Source organism: Macadamia integrifolia, chromosome 11, assembly GCF_013358625.1.
Source record: "Macadamia integrifolia cultivar HAES 741 chromosome 11, SCU_Mint_v3, whole genome shotgun sequence".
NCBI classification, from domain to species: Eukaryota; Viridiplantae; Streptophyta; class Magnoliopsida; order Proteales; family Proteaceae; genus Macadamia; species Macadamia integrifolia.
This window is the reverse complement of record NC_056567.1, coordinates 24,360,713-24,382,492: the sequence shown is the minus strand read 5'-3', so window position 1 is coordinate 24,382,492 and position 21,780 is coordinate 24,360,713. Positions and strand designations below refer to the sequence as shown.

Sequence of the window (21,780 nt, the reverse complement as noted above, 5' to 3'; positions counted from 1 at the left end):
AGTGCAGTCATGGAGGTGCCACCAAATCCTGCAACATCCTATTTATTTGCCATGATTAAAGTTTCATGCGGATTAGTTCGAGCATTGTTCTTGACATGAAAATGTATAGGGTTGTCCACATCAGCAGGGGAAAATTTCTCACACCCACATTAATCACGGTGTGAGAAACACTTGAATGGGAAAGAGGAAGAGAGTGAAGGGAAGCACAGATCCATTGATATATGCCCTCATAAATACATCAGATGACAAAAAAAGAATGTCCATTAGGTTAATGATCAGTTTATAAATAGGAATAGATCCCTCATACTTCTACAAGTCTAAAAATTGAGTATAAATTACTGACCCTTCCAAGAATGTTACAAAGAATACAAAGCAAAAAAGAATTGAAATTGAAATATTATTCTCCCCAAACAAAGAAGAAAATGGAAGCTAATATAAATTAATCAAGTGAGCTAATCATCTTTCTTGGTCACGGCGCTGCTCTGAGAGCTCTTTCTCTTCATCCGGCTAAATGGTCCAACAGTCCGGTCCATGACATACATGTAAATCACCTGGCTCCAAGATCTATATGCTTTAAAACCCTCATAGTACTCTGGGGCAATCTCCTTCACTTTGTAGAGCTTGCTCCCAGCAATTCTTGGGAAGTCATGGTGCTCATTGTGATATCCGACGCTCCATGTAAGTAGGTTCAAGGGACCATAGTAAGAATAAGTCTCCTGTTCTGGATGGAAGATATAGTGTTCTGAGATGAAGTGGCCAGCCATAGGATGCATTCCACCCCCAACAAATGTGGCGAGGATCAAGTAAGCAAATGACCTCCAACCCCAGAAATAGACCATCATCGCATCAAGTGCAATTTGGATGACCAAGTTGGTGAACTCCCACAAACCAGGAGGTTTTGGCTTGAGAAAGAGAGGCCGGAGTGCGTAGAAGAAGAGCTGGAAGACTACCCATATGGACTTGGAGACAACATTGGTGACCAAGTGGGCTTCTGTGTGGCTAGGGATGTCCATGTCAATGCCATCTACACCTTGGAAGCGGTGATGCTCTAGGTGATACTTTTGGAAGGTGATGGACATGGGGACACCGATGGGAAGATTGGCAAAGATCCCAAGCCAACGGTTATAGAGTGGGGTCGAGAAGGCGAGGTTATGACTGAGCTCATGGATCGCTAGGAAGAGGTTGTGGTTGAGGAAGGAGCCAAAAAAATAGGCGATTGTCAAAATCTTCAGCCAACCAGCACTGTGGAGAGAAGTTGCAGTCCATAGCTGAAGCGAGACAACCGCAGTAATCTGCACCACTAGAGTCAAGGATGAGAACCGATCGTCCGCCGACAAGAGAAGCCATTTAAAAGAAGATGAAAGAAATCCCAAGTCCATCAAAGTGTATCAGACAAGATAAAATCACAGCATTTGGAACACTTTTATATGACAAGACCACATTGTTTCATGTTGCAAAAGTAGCTACTCAGAGCAATATTTCTAAGAATGCATTGCAATATCTTCATCAGCCAATTAGCATTATTATATCTAATCTCACTGAGCACAATTTCAAGCAAAACGGTAACGTATGTCGACTGACAACATGACAATGAAAGATAAATAGGACCAGGAATGGTTGACCAATTTTACAGAGAATCAAGCAGTCATGGTGAATTCTGGGTTTACCAGTCAATTAGAGGAGTCACCTGAGGCAATCCTTTTCCTATAGCTGCTTCTAATGAGTCAGAATTTGCAGGGGCATTTAAAGCTTAATTCTTCGATCCTCAGGGAATGCAGGATTGTGGGAAGAAGCAGGGCATAAGCATAAGGTTATATATTCTTTATTTCAGGCAGGTATCATAAAGAAGATGATCTATGAATAAGGTATAACAAATCCAAAAAAAGGTTATTCTGCAAAGATACGGCACCATACAAGAAAGATATGGAAGATTAAGTAGAATTATGGACACAGAAGTCATCATCTCTAGCAATTTACAAAAAGGAGAAGCCTCAAGAGAGAGTATCAAACAACATTGAACTTGATATGTCCTTGGCTTTGTTATTTTATCAGAAGATCAACACATAATGAACCAAAACAAGTTGAACTACATAGGATGATCAAACAAATGCATCTCCAGTCATGGTGTTTCAAAGGATTTGTACATCTTCAACTTCATGATAGAAATCCATCTTTGTAGTAACACTCCAATTGCCCAATTTTTTTTTTTATCTTCAGAATATGTTGCTCTTTCATTATCTCCATTTTTCATATGCACAGTGATTGCGTTCAAAATCAGCAAACCCATACTAATTTTCATTTTTTATTTAACTAAAACAAATTATAATAAGACCTACGAATTATACAACTGTCAGCAAGACCATAATCATAAACAAGGAAATTGACATTGCAAGAAACAGGACCTGTTGCAGGAACTAGCTGCATAAACAGGGGAAAGATCAGAGCAAAACACTTAATACCAAAACATTAGGAAGTTTTCAAAAATATTACTGTAAAATTATATTCTGTTCATCAGATCCATCATAGATTCGAAAAAGGGCAGTGAGAATAATAGGGAATATGGATTCATTTCAATATGAAAAGAGCAGGGGCGTTAATTTATAAAAGCCCAAATAAACCACTCAGGTCCTACATAGATTGGAAAAAGGAATAACTGTACACACCACATCCTTTCTGCAGACTCGGACAAGTGGGAAGAAAGAACCATTGCGAGACCAAATCGGAAGAAAATCCCATGCTTATTCATGGAAAACGAATCCTAAAATTACAATGCTCCCATGTTCTTCTGATTTAAAGAAGGGTACGATCTAAGATCCCCTATTGGAAGTAACCAAGAATCAAATGTAAGCAACAGGAGTCAAGTTCTATTTGATTGATTAAAACTGAATCATAAATATCCACAAGAACAATATTATCCCAAAATAAATATGGCAAAGTACCCCCAAAAGAAATTTGGATCTCATACTAACAATGCAAACTACGAACACAGAAACGAACCCAACAAAAATGCAGAAACATGAAAAAAAATAGTCTTTGAATACGAAACAGATCCAAGAACAAGAAGGAAGCACATTGGGTTCAAAAATTGAAGATTCACGTCCAAATTATGTACAATAATGGAGGAAACTCATCGAATGAATCAATAGAAGAGAATAAGAAACAGAAGGCACCTTGATAAAAGCCCAAGGATCAGGTCCGAAAAGTTCTTTGATTTGTGGGTACTGAGAGAGGATCTGTCTCCTTCGGGAAGCGTGAGGTTCGTCTGTATACGACCAGAAGAAGTCTGTCGCCATTACTCCCTCCCCCTCTTCCCCGCCCATCTCTCTCGCCCTCTCTCTCTCTCTTCCGCCCCTGCCTCTTCTAACTTTAGCAGTTCTTGGGTAAAGAGGTTGGGAACCTTTCCCACACCTCGTATTTCACACTTCCAGTAATCTCATGGTCTTGTCTTCTATATTCGTGGGCCCCATTTCTCGCCCATTTAGGCTTTCCCCCCTGTATAAACGGCTTTAGATCCTCTCCAGTCACTCGAGAGTACCGGTGAAACAATTACAACCCCTCTCTCAATCGAATAATACAAGAACGACAATAAAATCTTATCTCAATTTAATTTAATGGTGTTCGGTATATGAATCCAAAAAAGAATAAAAAAAAGAAAAGAAAAAAATTATGAAAAATAAAACACAAAAATAGTAATAAAGTCGAACACAATTAGATGAGTTGTCACATGGATCATCGACCTCAAATCCTCTATTCAAGGTCATACTAGAAAAAATAATGATAAACCAGTTTTTTTTTTTTAATGAAAATTTTTATTAATGAATGATTTGGTCCTGTTTTGAACCATTAATCCATCAGTTTAAAATATCAAAAGAATCTTTGAAACAATAAAAATAACTTCATAGCCTCTGGCACAAATTGTCTAAAAATACAGAAAGGGAGACCAAACTTCAAAATGATACCACAGATCATGAACATAGTCAAGACAAACTCTTGATAATTTCTTCTCCTTCAACCTTGTTGAGCTTAGCTTGATAATTAAAAGTAGACGAAGAGCCTAGACTACAAAGAGATCTCCATATTCTTCCGTGGAATGGTATATATTTTTTTATCTATTTATGAAAATGAGAAAAGAACGCTACCTAGTCGTGCACTCCTGAACCCAAACACAAAAGGTGACGAAATAACCACCTTGTCCTCCCATGTTGGATGTCTGGATGCATGTACCACACGACGAGATAACATTCTCTCTTCCTTGTGAAAGGAGGAAAATTGTCTAGATCTACTAGATAAGATAGGTAATTACAAAACAAGATAGTAATTATTTTTCATATCTAATAGATCTAGGAAATTGTCCTAATGAAAAAATCCAGCTATTTCAAACCCTGCAACTTTCGATTTTTAATAGGAAAATTGTCTAGATCTATTAAATAAGAATATAAATTACAAAACAAGTAGAATTGACTTTGTTTTAATCCAGTAAATCTAAGAAAATGTCCCAATTGAATATGGATTCGTGTTCATTTATTTGTTTATCGTGATTACTATTTTTTGTCAAGTAGTCATTAATATCTATTTATTAAAAAATTCTAAATAATTCCAACATCTATTTTTGTACTCAATCTTTTGGATGATTTCTTTGTTCAAATGTATATTTAAACGGACAACAAAATGAACTGTAATCGGTAAAATCATTTAAACAAACTCGTTTAAAACCCATTTAAATGGAACTGTTGTTTATTAAGCAGTTTTGATTTGGAAATTATAATCATTTAATAAAGGGGAAAACTATTCTATCAAAAATAAATAAATAAAGAGGAAAAATATTTTTTGCTCAGAAGCGTAGTCTACTACACTAGTGCTCTCTCTCTCTCTCTCTCTTAAAATGATTTCATTCTAGAGCAGTCATTGGGTGTTTCCTATCAACATAGGTTATGCTCCCGAAGAAGATACACTCTCCCTAATAAATAATGGAAAAAGAAAGCTAATTGGTAGCATGCCCCCTGTCAGATAGAGTGCTCAGATAGAGGGCTACGCTAAGTTACTACCCCACCCCTATGAAATTAAAAATCTGGTGCAGGGGTCACACGGCGAGGCAATGATTTCTTGGCCATAAATAATTGGGTTTTGATTTATGCCCTTCATACTTTGAATCGAACCAATTAATACCCTTATCTCTTATGTTAAGGCCTGATTTTCTATTTTAATTTAGGAATAGTTTCATGAAATAGTCAACAAATAGATTTTAGGTCATAAAATTGAAATCGTTTTGATTGCATCATTCTAAAATTTTAAAAAAATAATAAATGCATATGGTAGTTAAATTTTTACGAATAGATTCTGTATATTTTTTTTGAGAGAGGATGGTGATGGGGGCATGATGGTGGTGTGACGATTAGGAGAAGAAGAATGGTGATATTTTATTTTTAATAAAAAAAAACTATTTTACCCATCAAATTAATTATATGTTCAGTGCAAGAGTGAAATCAAACAGAATAAAAATTCTCCATAATTATTTCAAATTTTTTATTTTCATTTGAATTTTTACTTCAATGAAATAAGATATAAAAAATTAAATCAAACAATTTCAGAAATAAAAATCACATCAAATTAAAGCCTTAGTATTCAACTAATCATTTCTACCGAAAAAAGGTATTCAACCAATCATAGCTGATTTATTAAACGTGGTCTTGTCATTTCACAATAGCCCTTGCTTTCTCCAATGGCAGTAAATCATCAACCAAGTGATATGTTTTGCTCATTAAATGCAAATTGCAACTTAAGTCATGGCCACCATAAAAAAAAAAACAAGGTTTATATCATTTTGACCTTTAAAAAAAAAAAAAAAAGAGCAACATCCACACATGTAATGTCAAGGAGACCACGATGGCTTAAATTTTTAATTTATATCATTAAACTTAGGGATGGCAATAAAGCAGGTTAATGCCTTCTTAAAATAGTGGAGGGTTTCCGGGGACCACAGTGCAACAAGGAATTCATACGTTATAAATCAATGAAAGTTTGGAAAATGGTATCATATCCATGTAGGGTCCACATAGGAGAGACATGTTGTTTACCATATAAGGTGTATATTGATATCTGCACAAGGGCGGCAGAAGCTTCCTTTTTCCCTTAAGAATAACATAGATGAGGTTGTTCTTGTTTGATCTACATCAAAATCGATCATTGTTGATTGAGAATTTAGCTGAAGTTGTTTTTGATTGATTTGAATCAGTATCGGCCAAGGTTGATCTTGAGTGATTTGGATCAGAATCAGTCATTGATAATACATAATTTGTTCGAGGCTGATTCAGATCAGAATCGGCTGTTGCCAATCCAGATTTTGACTGAGGCTGATCTGGAATCTGGATCTGAATCGGCCATTGCGAATCCAACTCGTCTGGTCCTTGTACGAAAAATTCCTAGATATCCTAGGAATATATCGATTCCAGCCGATCTGACTCATCTGATCCTTGCATGAAAAAAATTATAGAGGCCAGGATAATTCCAATTCTTAGGTCGATACAGGCCAATCCATATTAAAATTGGTCACAACCGATTCATATCCCAATTCTAGGTTTTGAATCCCTGTTTTGATCCAATTCAATTGAAATTTGTGACCCAACTCAATATACGTGTTAATATACTATATCCAAACCCTAACATAACCGCGTTGGCGCCCAATCACATCGGATAGCTGGGGGCATCCTAGACACGTGTACCTCCAACAGATTCAAATCCAACCAGGAGTTGGTTGGAAAAAGGGACTAGCAAGACACAAAACAACAGAGATAAAATAGGATTCAGAACCTCTCCAGTACCATTGAAAGCCCAACGCGCATCAAATGGTGGGGAGGACGTTGGTGTGCACACCCATATGTTGGGCAGCGTACCAAGGTCCTCCCAGGCATTGGATGCGCATTGGGCCTCTAGTGGCATTGGAGAGGATCCGGTTCTGAGAAAATTGGGAGTTTTAGTTTCTCTCTCCTATTTGAATAAGGATTATGTTCCTCTCCTTAGCGCCCAGGTTGGCCCATAGCTACCTGGGCGAGTGACACATGGTGAGACGATGATCAAACAGTTTGAGAAAGGCATAGTAGAAAATGAGGCGTTGACAAAGGCTCGGAGAAAAGGTGCCAAGAACCGTTGGATCATTGCCTTGCCATGTGTCACTCACCTGAATAGCTATAGGCAAGACCTAGACGATAAGTGATGAAGAGAGGAGCTAGATCCAAAGAGTGATGATATTGAAACATTAATATCTGACAAAGACCAGAACATCGCTGAGTTAGAGCCATTAAGGGTTGTTTTAATGTTTCAATATAAATAAAAAATTGTTGAAGAAAGAACAAGATGTTTCTAACACCTCTGAAAAGGACAAAAGAAACATCTTGTTCATTCTTCAACGATTTTTTATTCATAGTGGATCTCTCAGTAGGATTTGAACCTAGATGTAGTTCTGACCATCTATCAAGAGAATTGATCTTGTAGGATTCCTAAGAAATTCTTCGATTTCTTCTGGGAGCATCTGCTTCTTACGTTCCGTGAATAGCGTGGACATTGAAGAATATACTTTCTATAGCTTTAGGCCTTATGGGGTGGTTTACACGGATTTAGATCCTCTTCAGCCTCATTGGGCGTCCATCAAACAGTTAAGAGAGAATGGGTGTTCAGTTTTCTGTCCAACTCTTTGGCTCTTTCACGTATGATTGATTCTGTGAGAGTACGGTGAACATAGAATCTGTGTAAGAAATCGCCAGTAAACCGGGCTGGGCTTGAAAGTTGATTCGAACCAGACACATTTTCAGTCAGGTCCTACTACACAACCTCCTAGGGCCATAAAACGGCATCAACTCAGATCGGTTTAGACAGTTCTTTAAAGGGTGTACCTAGTGCACTAGGCACCTGCCACAGGTTTGGGGATGATCATAATATATACAGTCATAACCCTACTTTTTGAAGAGGTTGTTTCTCAATTCAAAGTCACGATCGGTTGATCACTATAAGTTGTAATGAAGCAGCTTTACTGTTATGTCGAGGTCTGCCCTCTTTAGACAGTTCCCTATGAATTACAAAAGAAAAAAAAAAAAAGGGAAACTCAAAGTATGTTGAATGTGAAGATGGTCTAACATAAGCTTCCCCTAAAATAGATTTTTTCCTTCGTTTTATTATTATTATTTTTATAACAAAAAGTTTTAATTTTATCCCCAAAAAAAAAAAAAAATTCTCATATTAAACATTCTTCTTGTACAGGTAGAACCAGACGAAACCAGAACCAGCACCTTTTAGGTATGACCCAGTCCGGTGCTAACAGGCTGCCTACTAGCTGCTAGGCGTAGCAAGGACGTACCACTCCTGGGCCCCTTCCAGGGCCCAAAGCCTAAACTAAGCTGCGGCAAAGACATGAAAGTGTATACATGAAATCTAGGCTACGTTTGGCATGCATTCTAGGTTGATAATGCATTATGAGATGTTAAAAATAACCTAGTTTAACTGATAATAAATCTAGGTCCATGATGGTGATTGTTTGTAAAACTAAAGATTATCTAAATGGCCTAGGCTTCACTTAGTGTGTCCATCAAATCCAAAGTTATTAATTTTTACACAATATCAATGAATGAATAATTCTCCTTAAGTTTATACTAAAAATTATTCACAACTAGGGAAATTGTGCATTCTATTTATATAGTTGTCACATTGTGTACAAGTGTTCTACCGAGGAAAAAAAAAATGTACAAGTGTGCATGTACATATGTGTGTATATTAAAATGGATCACATGAAAATCTTGTATACATTAATGTCAAATTTTAAGAACAAGATTTTTAATAATAGTTTATGATTGATTCTTAGACTTGAAGAGATCTTTATTGTTGCAGTTAATTATTATGGATTTTAATATGCTTTTTCTTTTCGGTAAAGGATTTTAATATACCAATGGTTGATGCCTCTCTAGCTAGGGGTGTCAATGGGTCGACTTGTGCCCTTTTTTTTTTTTTTTTTTTAACTCAGCCCGGGCCCAACTCATTCCTAAGTCAGATTGAGATATCTCAGTCCATGCCCAACCCTGTCAAACTCAGTCCAACTAAGCCTGCCCTTGACTGATTGACCTCAGTGTCATTTATTGGTGGTGAATTAAAAAATAGTGTAAAAAAAAAAAATGTGAGGTTGTGGGTGAATTAAAAATATGGGAAAAGGCTAGGCACGCTGGTGGTGCCCAACCTGTGTCTACATCTCTCCCCTCCTAGTGAAAAGAACCGCTGGCCTCCCTTGTCCCCCTCCCATGTGCCTGTTGCCTGCCAACTTACCTAGAGCAAGCAACGTGCACATCCCTTCCCCTAAAAATATATAGGTGTCAATTGGTAGTATATTATTATAAATTTCTAATACACATAGTATATAGGGTCAAGCCGAACTTAGCCCAAGCTCGGCCTGGCCTCAAACTTCAAAATCCCAGCCCAAACATGCCCTACTGGCTGAAATCAACCCAAGCCTTGTTCGAGCTTAAGCAAACTAGGGTTGGCTAGGTCATTTTGACAACCTTATCCCTAGCTATATAATAGTACATTAGATTCATGGTATTTAACGGTGAACAAAATAAATACTTGACAATGAATCCACTTCTTATATAGAAAGAATATCAAGTGAGAGCATCTGATCCTGATTGAACGAAATTATGGATACAATGGTATATTTTGTAAATAAAAAATTATATTATTTGGACTCTCTCTGGTTTGATTTTTATTTGTATTTATTTGACTTATTTCTATTTTTACAAGTGTTTGGTAAAATTTATAACACTTATTTCTATTTATAATAAATTAGAATAAATCACAAATCACAAATTACTCTCAAGCTATTTGTGATTTGTGTCAACAAATCATTTATGTTGAATTTTTCTAGCTTGAATGAGCACATATGCTAAACTACTCAAAATCAATGCTAATTAGGTAACTTCAGTATGTTTTATATTTTTCCATTAAAAAACCCCAAATCCTATCATCTCTCTCGCTCGAAGCTCAAAGCTAAAGGTGAGAACTGAAACCTATTTTCTCATTATATAATCTATTTTATAAATAGTAAGCAAACAAATACTGATCCATAATTTATTGTCACAAATAATTTCTAAAAAATAGTTAATAAATATAAATAGAAATCATACCAAAGAAAGCCTTAATTAAGAGACTATCTAACCGTTACCTCTTTATATGCATTTAGAACTTGAAACCCCCTTTCGATACTTGACAAAGACAGTTCTTGTAGAGAGAAAATATCAAGTGAGTATCGAATCTTGATTGGATAAAATTACGAATCTGGTGGCATATTTTGTAAATTTCTTAACAAACTATACAATTTAATTAAGGGATTGACCGACACCTGTACAGGTGTATTTTGAAGTTGACACCTTCTTTTGATTGCCCCTTATCTTATTCCTAAAAGTTCTTTAAGTTAAGAGATGAAAAAGAATTTTTCAAAAATGATTTGAAAGTGACTTCTAATTTTGTTATGGCAAACAATCTTGTGCACATCCATGCAAGATGTGTGATTCATGCACAAGACCTTGGATGGAGACAAAAGATCGAAGTTGTGATTTATAATTATGCTTTGTGTATGATAATATTTTGATGGATGAAATAAAAACAAAGATAAATGCAAAGTTAGATGAAAATCAACATTGGAATAAAAAATTCTGAAGATAAATAGAACAAAAACAAAATATATGGTGTTTATTTAGTAACAACATGATTAAGAGTCTAAATGGTAAAATTTGATGATCGCGAGATTGCGTAAAGTAAGAAAATTTGAACTACCCAAGTTTAATCATAAATAAGAAAGGAAAAATAGAGGATGCTATTGCACAAAGAAATGGAAGGATGTGTCCGAAGTGTTGTGTGATTGACATATTCCTCTAAACAAAAAAAAAAATTTATAGGATAATTATATGACTGATGGTGATGTATGAAGCTCAATTTTGGACAACAAGAAACAATGTATCTACGTACTTAATATACTTGAAACAAGGATGTTGATACAGAGAGGGAAAATATAAAATAAGTAACGAAAAATCCAAACTAATTTGGGAGTAGCTCCAATACATGATATGTTGTGAGAAAATCGTTTTGATGTGGCTGGTTGAACATGCAATGAAGGCCTTTTAATGCTCCGACACAAACGGGTGCTTTTAATGCTCCAATACAAATGGGTGATTTGACTCAAATTGAATGAGCTCTAAAAGAGCAAGAGGTAAACTTAAAATGACTCCAAGAGAAGTGAAAAAAATCATTCATAGCTACAAGTATAACTTTGAATAGAGTTGAAAGCCGACTGAAGAAAAATAATCCATGTAACCAACCTCACTTAGTTTGGATAAGGCTAAATTGAATTGTTGAGTAATTTTGTATCCAATTGATGGATGATTTATTTTCTTTGATTATGATGTTCCAATGGACTAAAATGGTGACAATAATGAATTCCACGCTCATAAGTCCATTAAGTGTTATTGTACAATGGAGGTACTTGATTATTAAAAGAAAAAAACATTTACTTTAAGGGCTTAATTATTATATCTCCTTTTAGATGTCCTTAAGTATGAATATCTTTATTTTGGAAATAGAGAGACTTATATAAGGAACCTTTGGCAGAACCATCCAGTGGGATCCCACATCTTGAATTATTTAGCAATGTAGGGATTAATAATGTCAGAAGTAATAAAAAAGTAACTAGATAGGAGAAAATAAGCCTAGCCTGCACAAGTCACTCTCTCTTACTATGCAAGAGATATCTCCATTCTCTCCTGTGCATGAGTGAGATTTTCCTCTTCTATTTCTTAGTTTAAAGTGTCTTCACAAATTATACACGACCGTTGCCACAATTGTAACTATTCTTCTCCCTTGATTAGATTTGAATACCCTACTGCTACATGGAGACTAAAATCTTGATGATAAAACTTTTAAAACTCTGTTCTGCAACATATGCAAAAATCAGATAATGGGTGATGGTTTCATGTCTACAACAAAAGAAATGAGAATAGTGAAAGATTACGTAAGATGATTCCAAAGTTGTGCCAAGTGCAGTTTCATCCAGGAGAAAGAAAAACCTAATCACCCCAATTACTCAAATTCATTAGGATTTTTTTTCATAGTCCAATAGTTTTTGGTAAATATAGTGGTGAAATTTGATAAGAAAGCTTTAAGGGCAAGCTCCCAAGCTGTACAAACATGTATACGGTCCCTAAATACAATTTAGACACTTCTCATGGATGGACCTCATCCTTCTTCCCCATGCCTAAAATAAACAAGGCATGTTTCAATAAAAGAAATAGGAAGCACTTCTACTCTTCTACCTATGATAGCCAAAGTGGACTTAGATTTCAGCTGCAACTATGCTGAAGGAAGCATGGAGTCACAGCTAATTGGAGGATTAGGGAAACAGTAAGTTCAAATCCAAGTGGACTATTTCACATGAGAATCGTAGGCATCAAAAACAGTATCGGGGATGACGAGAGGCAACTTATCTATGTACATGAAGAGTCTCCTCAGATTCTCCCTAGTAAGAGTTGCCATGTCAACTATGTCCCTGCTGTCAGTGAAGACCCAGAGGTCACCCGAATTTACTCTCTTAAGACTGTCACGGCAGAAAGGACATGACTGTGATCTTAAATTCCTGCAAAATGTGTCACTATAACTTAAACTTTGGATCATAGACAAATAGATAAATGAAGTTGGCATTCAAGCTCATGATCCTTAGTTCATCCATTACTCAGAAAAATAGAAGAAAACATTAATTCAAACAGTGAGGACATAACCCAAGCTACATGTTTTTGCATGTCAAAGAGGAAATGTGAAGTGTTGCTAATTGTCAAGATCTCCTCATACTGTTGATTCGTTTGGATGGTAGTATTGTATTAAGGCAAGAAACTGAATTAAATCCAAGCTTTTAAACTTGGAGGTAACACATTAAAATAACCACTGGCAACAAATTTAAACCACCAAGACAACATTTTGATATGCTTTAGTTTTGTCGTTAAGTATATGGAAAATGAAATTTGCAGTGCTGATTTAGATATTTCAGAGCAAGGATTTCATTTTAAAGAGAAAAAAGAAAATATCAGACACCATCAGAGTAATATTGGATATGGAATATCAAAACGAGCTTCCTCTGTGAACTATACTTCTTTCCCAGAACATAATGTTTTCATATTATGTTGAAAGGTAAAAAAGAAAAGATGTTCTAATACAACAAGGCTCATCAGAAAACTGCGATTACAGACATTGTACTGATTTAGTAACAGTAGTTAATCACCTGTTAGTTATTTCCTTCCACCTTCTAAAAATTATATGGTCATGATGCACAATCACTGTTCTAAATTTTGCGAAATTTTGGTCATTTGCAGGTAGAGTGAAACTGGTATAATGTATGTCTGGGTTTGAAATTTTGGAAGACTCTGGATATTTGACCAAAATATTAGCTTTTGTTAGTTGAAATTTAAGCTGTATGGTGGAAGATTTCATGGTCATCTTCATTTCTTTGCCATGACTCACCTAGCAAGTTGGAATGGTGCACCGTGTTCAATGGAGGCCAGGGACGCCTCAGTAAGGAGTGATATGGTTTCAATTGAAAGAGCTAAAAGAGCTAGGGGTAGGCCTAAAATGACCATAGGAGAGGTTGTGAGGAATGACATAGTCACATGCATAGCTTGGGTCTTGTGCCAAGTGTGACCGCAGATAGAGCCTATTGGAGGGCAAGGATCCATGTGCCGACACCATTTAGTTTAGATTCTCCTGACTTGCTGGGTTGTGCCTCCTCTTTTTTTTTTTTTTATTTCTCCTCCCATTTCTCATCCCTCTTTCTTCATTTCTTCATCCCCCTTCTCTGTTTGGAACTCAGTTTATTTCGTTTTGTTTGGATCTATGTAGCCAACCCCAATAAGTTGGGATAAGGCTGAGTTTGTTGTTATTGCTGTTGTTGCAGCTTGTGTCACTTTCAGCTAGGTTGGTAGAACCCACAAAAGGCTGCACTCTCATTTTTTTTATTGGTTGTTGGATCACCAGTTTTGTACCGTTACAGTGTACAAAGCCTGCAAACCAGCAACTACAAGAGAGAGAGGAGAAAGGAGAAAGGAGAAAGGAGAAAGGAGAAAGGAGAAAGGAGAAAGGAGAAAGGAGAAAGGAGAAAGGAGAAGAGAAAGGAAAAAGGAAAAGATCAGAGAACAAGATGGAGAAGGGGAGAGAGAGTACTAGGACCATGATAGAGCTTAGAAAACACCTACTGTGGTCTAGCCCCATCACTTATTTCTTATTCAAGTCATTGACTATTAGTAAGAACTTACTAAGAGTCTAAGTCTAATGACAATGAAAGCAAATAACTACAAACCAGTAAAAGAGTAAAAGGAAACGACAACTACAACTCAACATGGACACTCCCCCTCACTGCAGTAATCTTAATTCTTAACAGTCCCCCTTAAGCTGGAGTATATCTATTTTAAGCTCCGGCTTGGAACAACAAAGATAGGCATAACCAGCAGAGCCCAACTTGAACAAATAACCACACGTAGAAGTCAGTAGTCAGAAACACCTCCTTCCAGTCACAACACAATCATAAGAGAAAAATCTGTATCAAATATATTGAGGCAAGAACGAGTAAAATAATTGTTAGAGAATACCAACCGCAAACCACAATATCATAACAACAACAACATCATAAGCCCATCTCAAAGAAGGAAAGTATTAATCTTCACAAGGAAGACAGATAAAAGTGCAACATAGGCCGTTGCGAACCACTGGGAAAAAATGCAGTATAGGTTACCATGAACCACGTTTAACAACATAAGGTAGCTGCGAACCACAGGTAACAGCATAAGGTTGTTGGGAACCACATGGCACAGCATAAGGTTGCTGGAAACCGCTGGTAACAACACAAGGTTGCTGGGAACCACATATAAGAATCTTATTGCTGAAAACCACAAGTAACCATCTTCACAAGAAAAAATGTTGTTTATGACTAGAATAGATGACACCAACAAATTTGTAATAATAATAATTTTCAAATATCAGAAACTAATTTCAATTGAGCTCACGTGTGGACAAATAATGTAGGGGAGAAAACCAAAGAATAACCCATCATCATATGGCAGCAGTGACCAGCATCGTGAAATAACAAAAAATCCCGTAACCAAGAGTAGCCGCAATAGCATCAATGGCAGCAATGGATCATATCAAAGTAGATGAAGAACTCCAATGCAGGACACAAACGAGACAGAATAGCAATAAATTAATAACCCAAAACTAAAAAGCCTGATGTCCCCCAAATTCTTGTCAAATGCTCCTTGTAGTCAATAACAATAATCCCCAAAATATTGAGTTGATCCAACTGCTGGTTCTTCATATAAAGCACAAGCATACTAATACTTGGTAACTAGAAGAACAAATGTAATGGCATAATTGTAACTATATCAAAAGAACCAAAGGGATGGCAAAATATGTAATTTATCAAAAGTTCTCAAGGGTAATGGGAAACTTGAAATAAAGCAGAATTTGAGGGTTATTGAGTAACCCAACAGGAGCGGACACAAGTGGGGATTATATTTATTAATGAAGGTTCGACATGGAAGTGACTCAAAAAGAATGGTAGGGAGTAATAATTGTAACTATATCAAAAAGAACCAAAGGGATGGCGAAATATGTAATTTATCAAAAGTTCTCAAGGGTAATTGGAAACTTGAAATAAAGCAGAATTTGAGAGGGTTATTGAGTAACCCAATAGGAGAGGACACAAGTGGGGATTATATTTATTAATGAAGGTTAGACATGGAAGTGACTCAAAAAGAATGGTAAAGAGTAATAAAGGAGAAAAATGAGTGGAATTTTGGAAAGTAAGGGAAAACCAAAGGGTTAGAAACAACCTAAAATTTGGTTGTCTTCAACTATTGAACAACACAGAAACCAGTGACGATGGGGAACCTTGCGAATTTGAAAACTTTCCCATCTTGAGTCCAAACCCCACGATATTGTAAGATATATTTCACAATCCCCTAGTCTATTGAAACAACCAAGCATCGATCCCAAAAACTCAGCAAGCAATCAGGAACTGACAATAAGTGCAGAACCAGGCCTGAGGCTGCCTGGGCCGGGGCTTGGGCTAAGCCAGCCCGCCCGCCCAGCCTAACCCTATGTATAATGAATATCAATAAATAATACATATATACACACACCACCCACACTCTTTATTTTTTTAATCCATCCACATCACTCTCTCACTTGTTTTCTTGATTTGTTATAACAAGAAACACTATTTTTTAAGAATGATTGGTGTTGGTGATGTTTCATTTTTACCCTTTTTAGTGCATTTAGGGACACAAATGGCAAAATACAGGGTCACTCAGGGCCAGCCATCCCTGAAATTGCAAAAATTAGGGGCTGATAGGGTCAATCAGGACCAACCCAGCCCAACCCAACACAATCATGGTCAATTAGGGCCAGGCTGCGTTGAGCTGAGACATCCCAGCCCGACCTAGGGCTGGGCTGGGCTGGCCTGGGCCTGAGCTGAGTTAAGAGAACTTAGGGTTGGCTGGGGTTCTAAAAAACCCAGCCTAGCCCAGCCCACTGACATTCCTAGCTGGAACAGTCAGAATAGGGAATCAACGACAGTATAGTAAGAAGCAGAAAGGCAGTAAAAAGTTGCAGCAGAAATCTTCGGTAAAAGATCAAATCTTCACAACACAAACCCCAGTTTTCATGCTTCAACAACTAGGGTTTCATATATATATATTCTTCTTCTTCATAGCTCTGATACCATGTTACAATGCACAAAGCCTGTAAACCAGCAACTATAAAAGAGAAAGGAGAAAGGAGGAGGAAAAAGGGAGATGATCAGAGAACACGATGGGGAAGGGAGAGAGAACACTAGGACCATGATAGAACTCAGAACACACCTATCGTGGTCTAGCCCCATCACTTATATCTTATTCAAGTAATTGAATCTTAGTAGGAAACCTACTAAGAGTCTAAGTCAATTACAATGAAAGTAAATAACTAAAAGCAAGTAAAAGAGTAAAAGGAAACTACAACTACAATTCAACATAACCCGACAATTACAACTCAGCATGGACACTCCCCCTCACAGTAGTAACTGTAACATGTACATCCTGCACACTTTCAGCTTTTCCCTAACCCACAACTTACACTTCCTTCTAAAACATTTTGACTTCTGCAAAGCAACACAAGAAAGGAAAAAAAAATGCTGCAGAAGTTCAATCAGAATGCTGGCTAGGTGGAAACTTGGAATACATCATAGAAAAGCATGCTGCATTTTCCTCCCTACCCATGCAGTTAGACCAGATAATAAAGAGTAAGTGGATGTGGATTCTATGTTTTTGCACTTACACCTTAAATTGTCTGGACTCCTAATTGAAAGCCTAGCCTTATCGGCACAACTGTTATCACATCTAAATGAGCCCACAGGCATGAGCCTTGTTCTTGGGCCTAGAGAAAGGGTTCTTGAACATGGGCTTCCAAAAGGATTTGGAGGCTGTTTGCAATCATTTCAGAGGCTTATTGTGACTACCAGAATGCACATTTTTTATCAACAAAAATATATTACTTTTCTTATGTAAAATAAAATTATAAATGCAGGAAGAAGACTTCAAAAACTCATTGCATAGAGGACATACAGGCACACATCAATGCAAAAAAATAAAAAAAAATTGTAATCTGACTATTCTGGTCATTAGGAGAGTGCATAAAGTCCACAGAGTTCAGAAACTTGAAAAGGTTGCACAATATTTACATGCATGTGCATAGATGTGTGTGTGTGTGTGTGTGTGTGTGTGTAAGAGAGAGAGAGAGAGGTATACCATTCACGGTAGCATTTCATGCACATAGCATGGCTGCAGTTGGGCAACACAATCTTACTATTCATCTCCATGCAAATTCCACATTCTTCTTCTCTTTCAACATCTATTTCAGAAATTTGTCTGCGTTCTTCATCATCTCTCCTTCTGTACCTTTCCACACAGACTGCCTTCTGCTTCTTATCCTCCATATCAGTAACGCCTCTTTGAAGTTGCGATAAAGAGGGAAAGATTACACCTGAAAGAAAACAGGACTAAGAAGTCAAAAATTGAGACTACAAAGTGAATTACTATGAAAATCGCAACGTGAAAATTTAGTCATGACTGTTGTATTATTATATACCATAGAACTCCCTAATACTTGCTTTCTTTTCATGGGTTGACATGGTAGTTGTGCCATCCACATAAACCTGTAGCATTGAGTGAGTTCCTTAGGTGGACAAAATATGTGACTGAAACTGTATGAAAAAGTTCTTAGGAACTAATTCACGTAAAGAGATAGACCTCAACCTTATAAATTAGGATTCTTAACAGTCCAAGGGTACCAGCAAGGTGGCAGTCCGTCCATTGCACTAGAAAAAGAAACAGGTGTGCAGCAGGACTATATGACAAACGCATCTGAACGCAGGCACCATCATATTCCCTTGGAAAATCAGACGCCCTACACTATGCCTTACAATATTAGAAACAGGACCATGAAGAAACAGTAATAAACTTAACTTAAGTATCAGACATATGTAAAAAGAATATTAACCCAGGGGGAACAAAAAATACTATGTGTAAGATAAGCAGATGCAGTAAAGTATATTTGAAATTTAATCACTGGAATCAAATTAAGGGAAACATGATGGTAACAGTGGCCATTGCCTCTTATTGCATTTTCAAACTGCCAAAGAACATTTATAGAGTGAAGCGAGGATAAAGTATTTCTCAGCATTAAAATTTGGGCTTATGTATGTAGGCATATAATATTGCATTCATGTGTTTTTCTTGATAGGCCTACCTAACCACAGCGTGGTACTAATTTACAACTCTCCATTCAGATCTACAACTACCACAGCCTCAATGATGACATATTCAAGACTTTACATGTCATTTTTTCCAGATGAGAAGGAGAAGTAATGCATTCTTCGACAGCTTAATCTTTCCAATTTGTCAACGTTACTAGAAACAAATCTGTATTCTATTTTCTAACGAGAGAAGAATGGGGGAACAGAATTTGCATAACCAATCCCAAGAAGTAGCGAAAAGGTTTAGCGGGACCACGAAGAAACAGTAATAAACTTAACTTAAGTATCAGATAAATGGAAAAAGAATATTAACCCAGGGGGAACAAAAAATACTATGTGTAAGATAAGCAGATGCAGTAAAGTATATTTGAAATTTAATCACTGGAATCAAATTAAGGGAAACATGATGGTAACAGTGGCCATTGCCTCTTATTGCATTTTCAAACTGCCAAAGAACATTTATAGAGTGAAGCGAGGATAAAGTATTTCTCACCATTAAAATTCGGGCTTATGTATGTAGGCATATAATATTGCATTCATGTGTTTTTCTTGATAGGCCTATCTAACCACAGCGCGGTACTAATTTACAACTCTCCATTCAGATCTACAACTACCACAGCCTTGATGAGGACATATTCAAGACTTCACATGTCATTTTTCCCAGATGAGAAGGAGAAGTAATGCATTCTTCGACAGCTTAATCTTTCCAATTTGTCAACGTTACTAGAAACAAATCTGTATTCTATTTTCTAACAAGAGAAGAATGGGGGAACAGAATTTGCAATAACCAATCGCAAGAAGTAGCGAAAAGGTTTAGCGGGACCATGAAGAAACAGTAATAAACTTAACTTAAGTATCAGATAAATGTAACAAGAATATTAACCCAGGGGGAACAAAAAATACTGTGTGTAAGATAAGCAGATGCAGTAAAGTATATTTGAAATTTAATCGCTGGAATCAAATTAAGGGAAACATGATGGTAACAGTGGCCATTGCCTCTTATTGCATTTTCAAACTGCCAAAGAACATTTATAGAGTGAAGCGAGGGCAAAGAATTTCTCACCATTAAAATTCGGGCTTATGTAGGCATATAATATTGCATTCATGTGTTTTTCTTGATAGGCCTACCTAACCACAGCGTGGTACTAATTTACAACTCTTCATTCAGATCTACAACTACCACAGCCTCGATGAGGACATATTCAAGACTTAACATGTCATTTTTCCCAGATGAGAAGGAGAAGTAATGCATTCTTCAACAGCTTAATCTTTCCAATTTGTCAACGTTACTAGAAACAAATCTGTATTCTATTTTCTAGCAAGAGAAGAATGGGGGAACAAAATTTGCATAACCAATCCCAAGAAGTAGCGAAAAGGTTTAGCGGGTTGTTTGTTGAGTTGAATTTATTTAAGTTCCCAGCGTTCTAGTAGGCCCTTTTTTTTACATTCTACAGATAACGAGGCAACAGATGCAGCATTGAGATATAGAGATGGAAGAGCACTCTAAATGCAGGCTTTTCTAAAACTCAACTAACAAAGGACGGCATTCAATCATCTTATGATAAAAACAATCTGTCCACATAAAAGCAGGTCATACACCAGAAAGATCATCACATTGTCCAATCATATCAAAGGTATCCACAGCAAATAATGTCTACAAGTATATTGTAACAAATATATATATATATATATATATAGCGCCAAAATACAGAAACAACTTCCTAATGAGCTACAGTAAAAGAAAAACATTCTACCCAAAAATAAAAACAGTATAAAATAAACAAAAGAAGAAACTATTGAACCAGAAAATAATTTCAGAAGATAATAGGAGATGAAGGGTGAGAATTCCAAGTGAGAAAACCATAATTGAGCCAGAAAATTTTTCAAATGCACAGATATAATTGAAGACATCAACGAATAAATCCAAATAAAACACAGCTCTGGACCATTTAAAGGGAGCATGAGCACCCGCTCCACCACCATCCCCAACCCCACTCCCCAGGGAAATTTAAAAAAAAAAGGAAAAAAAAAAAAAAAAACCATTAAATACAAGCACCCAAAAAGTGATATATGCAGTCAATGCATCAAAAGGAAACCAATTTAAGGGGGAAGTGGGGGGCGAAAATATATAATCCCTGTAAAAACGAAACTGGAGCCCCAAAGGCAAATTCGAAACACCCACTGAGGCTTGAAGGCAGAAACTTCAACCAAAAAAGTTCTCATAAATTAAACCATGAATCACTCTTTCATTGTTGCCATTATTTCCAAGCACAAAGTAAATAAATAAATAAAAAATAGTAGGGGGAGCTGATAACAGAGAAATCCAAAAAACCCACCATTAAAACAGCAGTAAATGGAAGAAAAACAAGAATAAAAATCAAATAACCTACAGTGTATTGGCGTGCTGAATATCAGCTTCAAGAACTTTGAGAGAATCCTTGAAAGATTTTCGCATAGAACCCAGGTACATCTCCCCCTTCTGAAACTTAGCAACAGGGGAATCAATCAATTAGAAGTCATCAAACGACACTTTTTCACCTTGGAAAGAAAAAACCCAGTTCTCTCCTCTTCTCCTTACTCGGCCTTCCTCAGTTCTTCATTTCTACTCTTTCTAGTTTCTACTGTTTATGAAAGCGAAGCCCAGAAACCGAGGGCCTCCATCGATTCCACGTGGACAGAAAGATTAGCAAAAAAAATTAAAATATAAATTAAAAAAATATAAATCTCATAAAAGTGGATGGAGATCGATGATGGCGAGACGCTCTGCTATGCCCTTATCCACTCTCTTCCGCGCTGCCACTTTTCCACCTCTTTCGGTGGCTTTGGCTCCACGCAGCGATGATGGAATTTCCATTTTCTTCAACAGTTGCCCTATCTTTTCACACAAATAACGAAAAAATCCTTAATTTAACCAGGATCCCTTTTCA

At 36.7% G+C, this 21,780-nt stretch overlaps 2 protein-coding genes across 3 annotated transcripts; both read right to left on the bottom strand.

The window, feature by feature from the left end:
• Positions 1-243: 243 nt before the first annotated feature.
• On the bottom strand, positions 244-3,389 carry LOC122093777 (sphingolipid delta(4)-desaturase DES1-like). The gene is made up of 2 exons (XM_042664254.1): positions 3,171-3,389; positions 244-1,292 (listed from the first exon to the last, which is right to left on the bottom strand). The coding sequence occupies exons 1-2, from the start codon at positions 3,318-3,320 to the stop codon at positions 453-455; spliced, it is 990 nt and encodes a 329-aa protein (XP_042520188.1). The 5' UTR covers positions 3,321-3,389; the 3' UTR covers positions 244-452.
• Positions 3,390-12,093: 8,704 nt separating this feature from the next.
• On the bottom strand, positions 12,094-21,729 carry LOC122094273 (E3 ubiquitin-protein ligase AIRP2-like). 2 transcript variants are annotated; one of them, XM_042665028.1, is made up of 5 exons: positions 21,244-21,729; positions 18,354-18,509; positions 18,187-18,253; positions 17,847-18,081; positions 12,094-12,658 (listed from the first exon to the last, which is right to left on the bottom strand). In XM_042665028.1, the coding sequence occupies exons 2-5, from the start codon at positions 18,459-18,461 to the stop codon at positions 12,448-12,450; spliced, it is 621 nt and encodes a 206-aa protein (XP_042520962.1). In that variant the 5' UTR covers positions 18,462-18,509; positions 21,244-21,729; the 3' UTR covers positions 12,094-12,447. The 2 variants fall into 2 exon arrangements, with proteins under 2 accessions (XP_042520962.1, XP_042520961.1); XM_042665027.1 differs by having other exon boundaries at positions 18,354-18,504.
• Between the last annotated feature and the right edge of the window lie 51 nt (positions 21,730-21,780).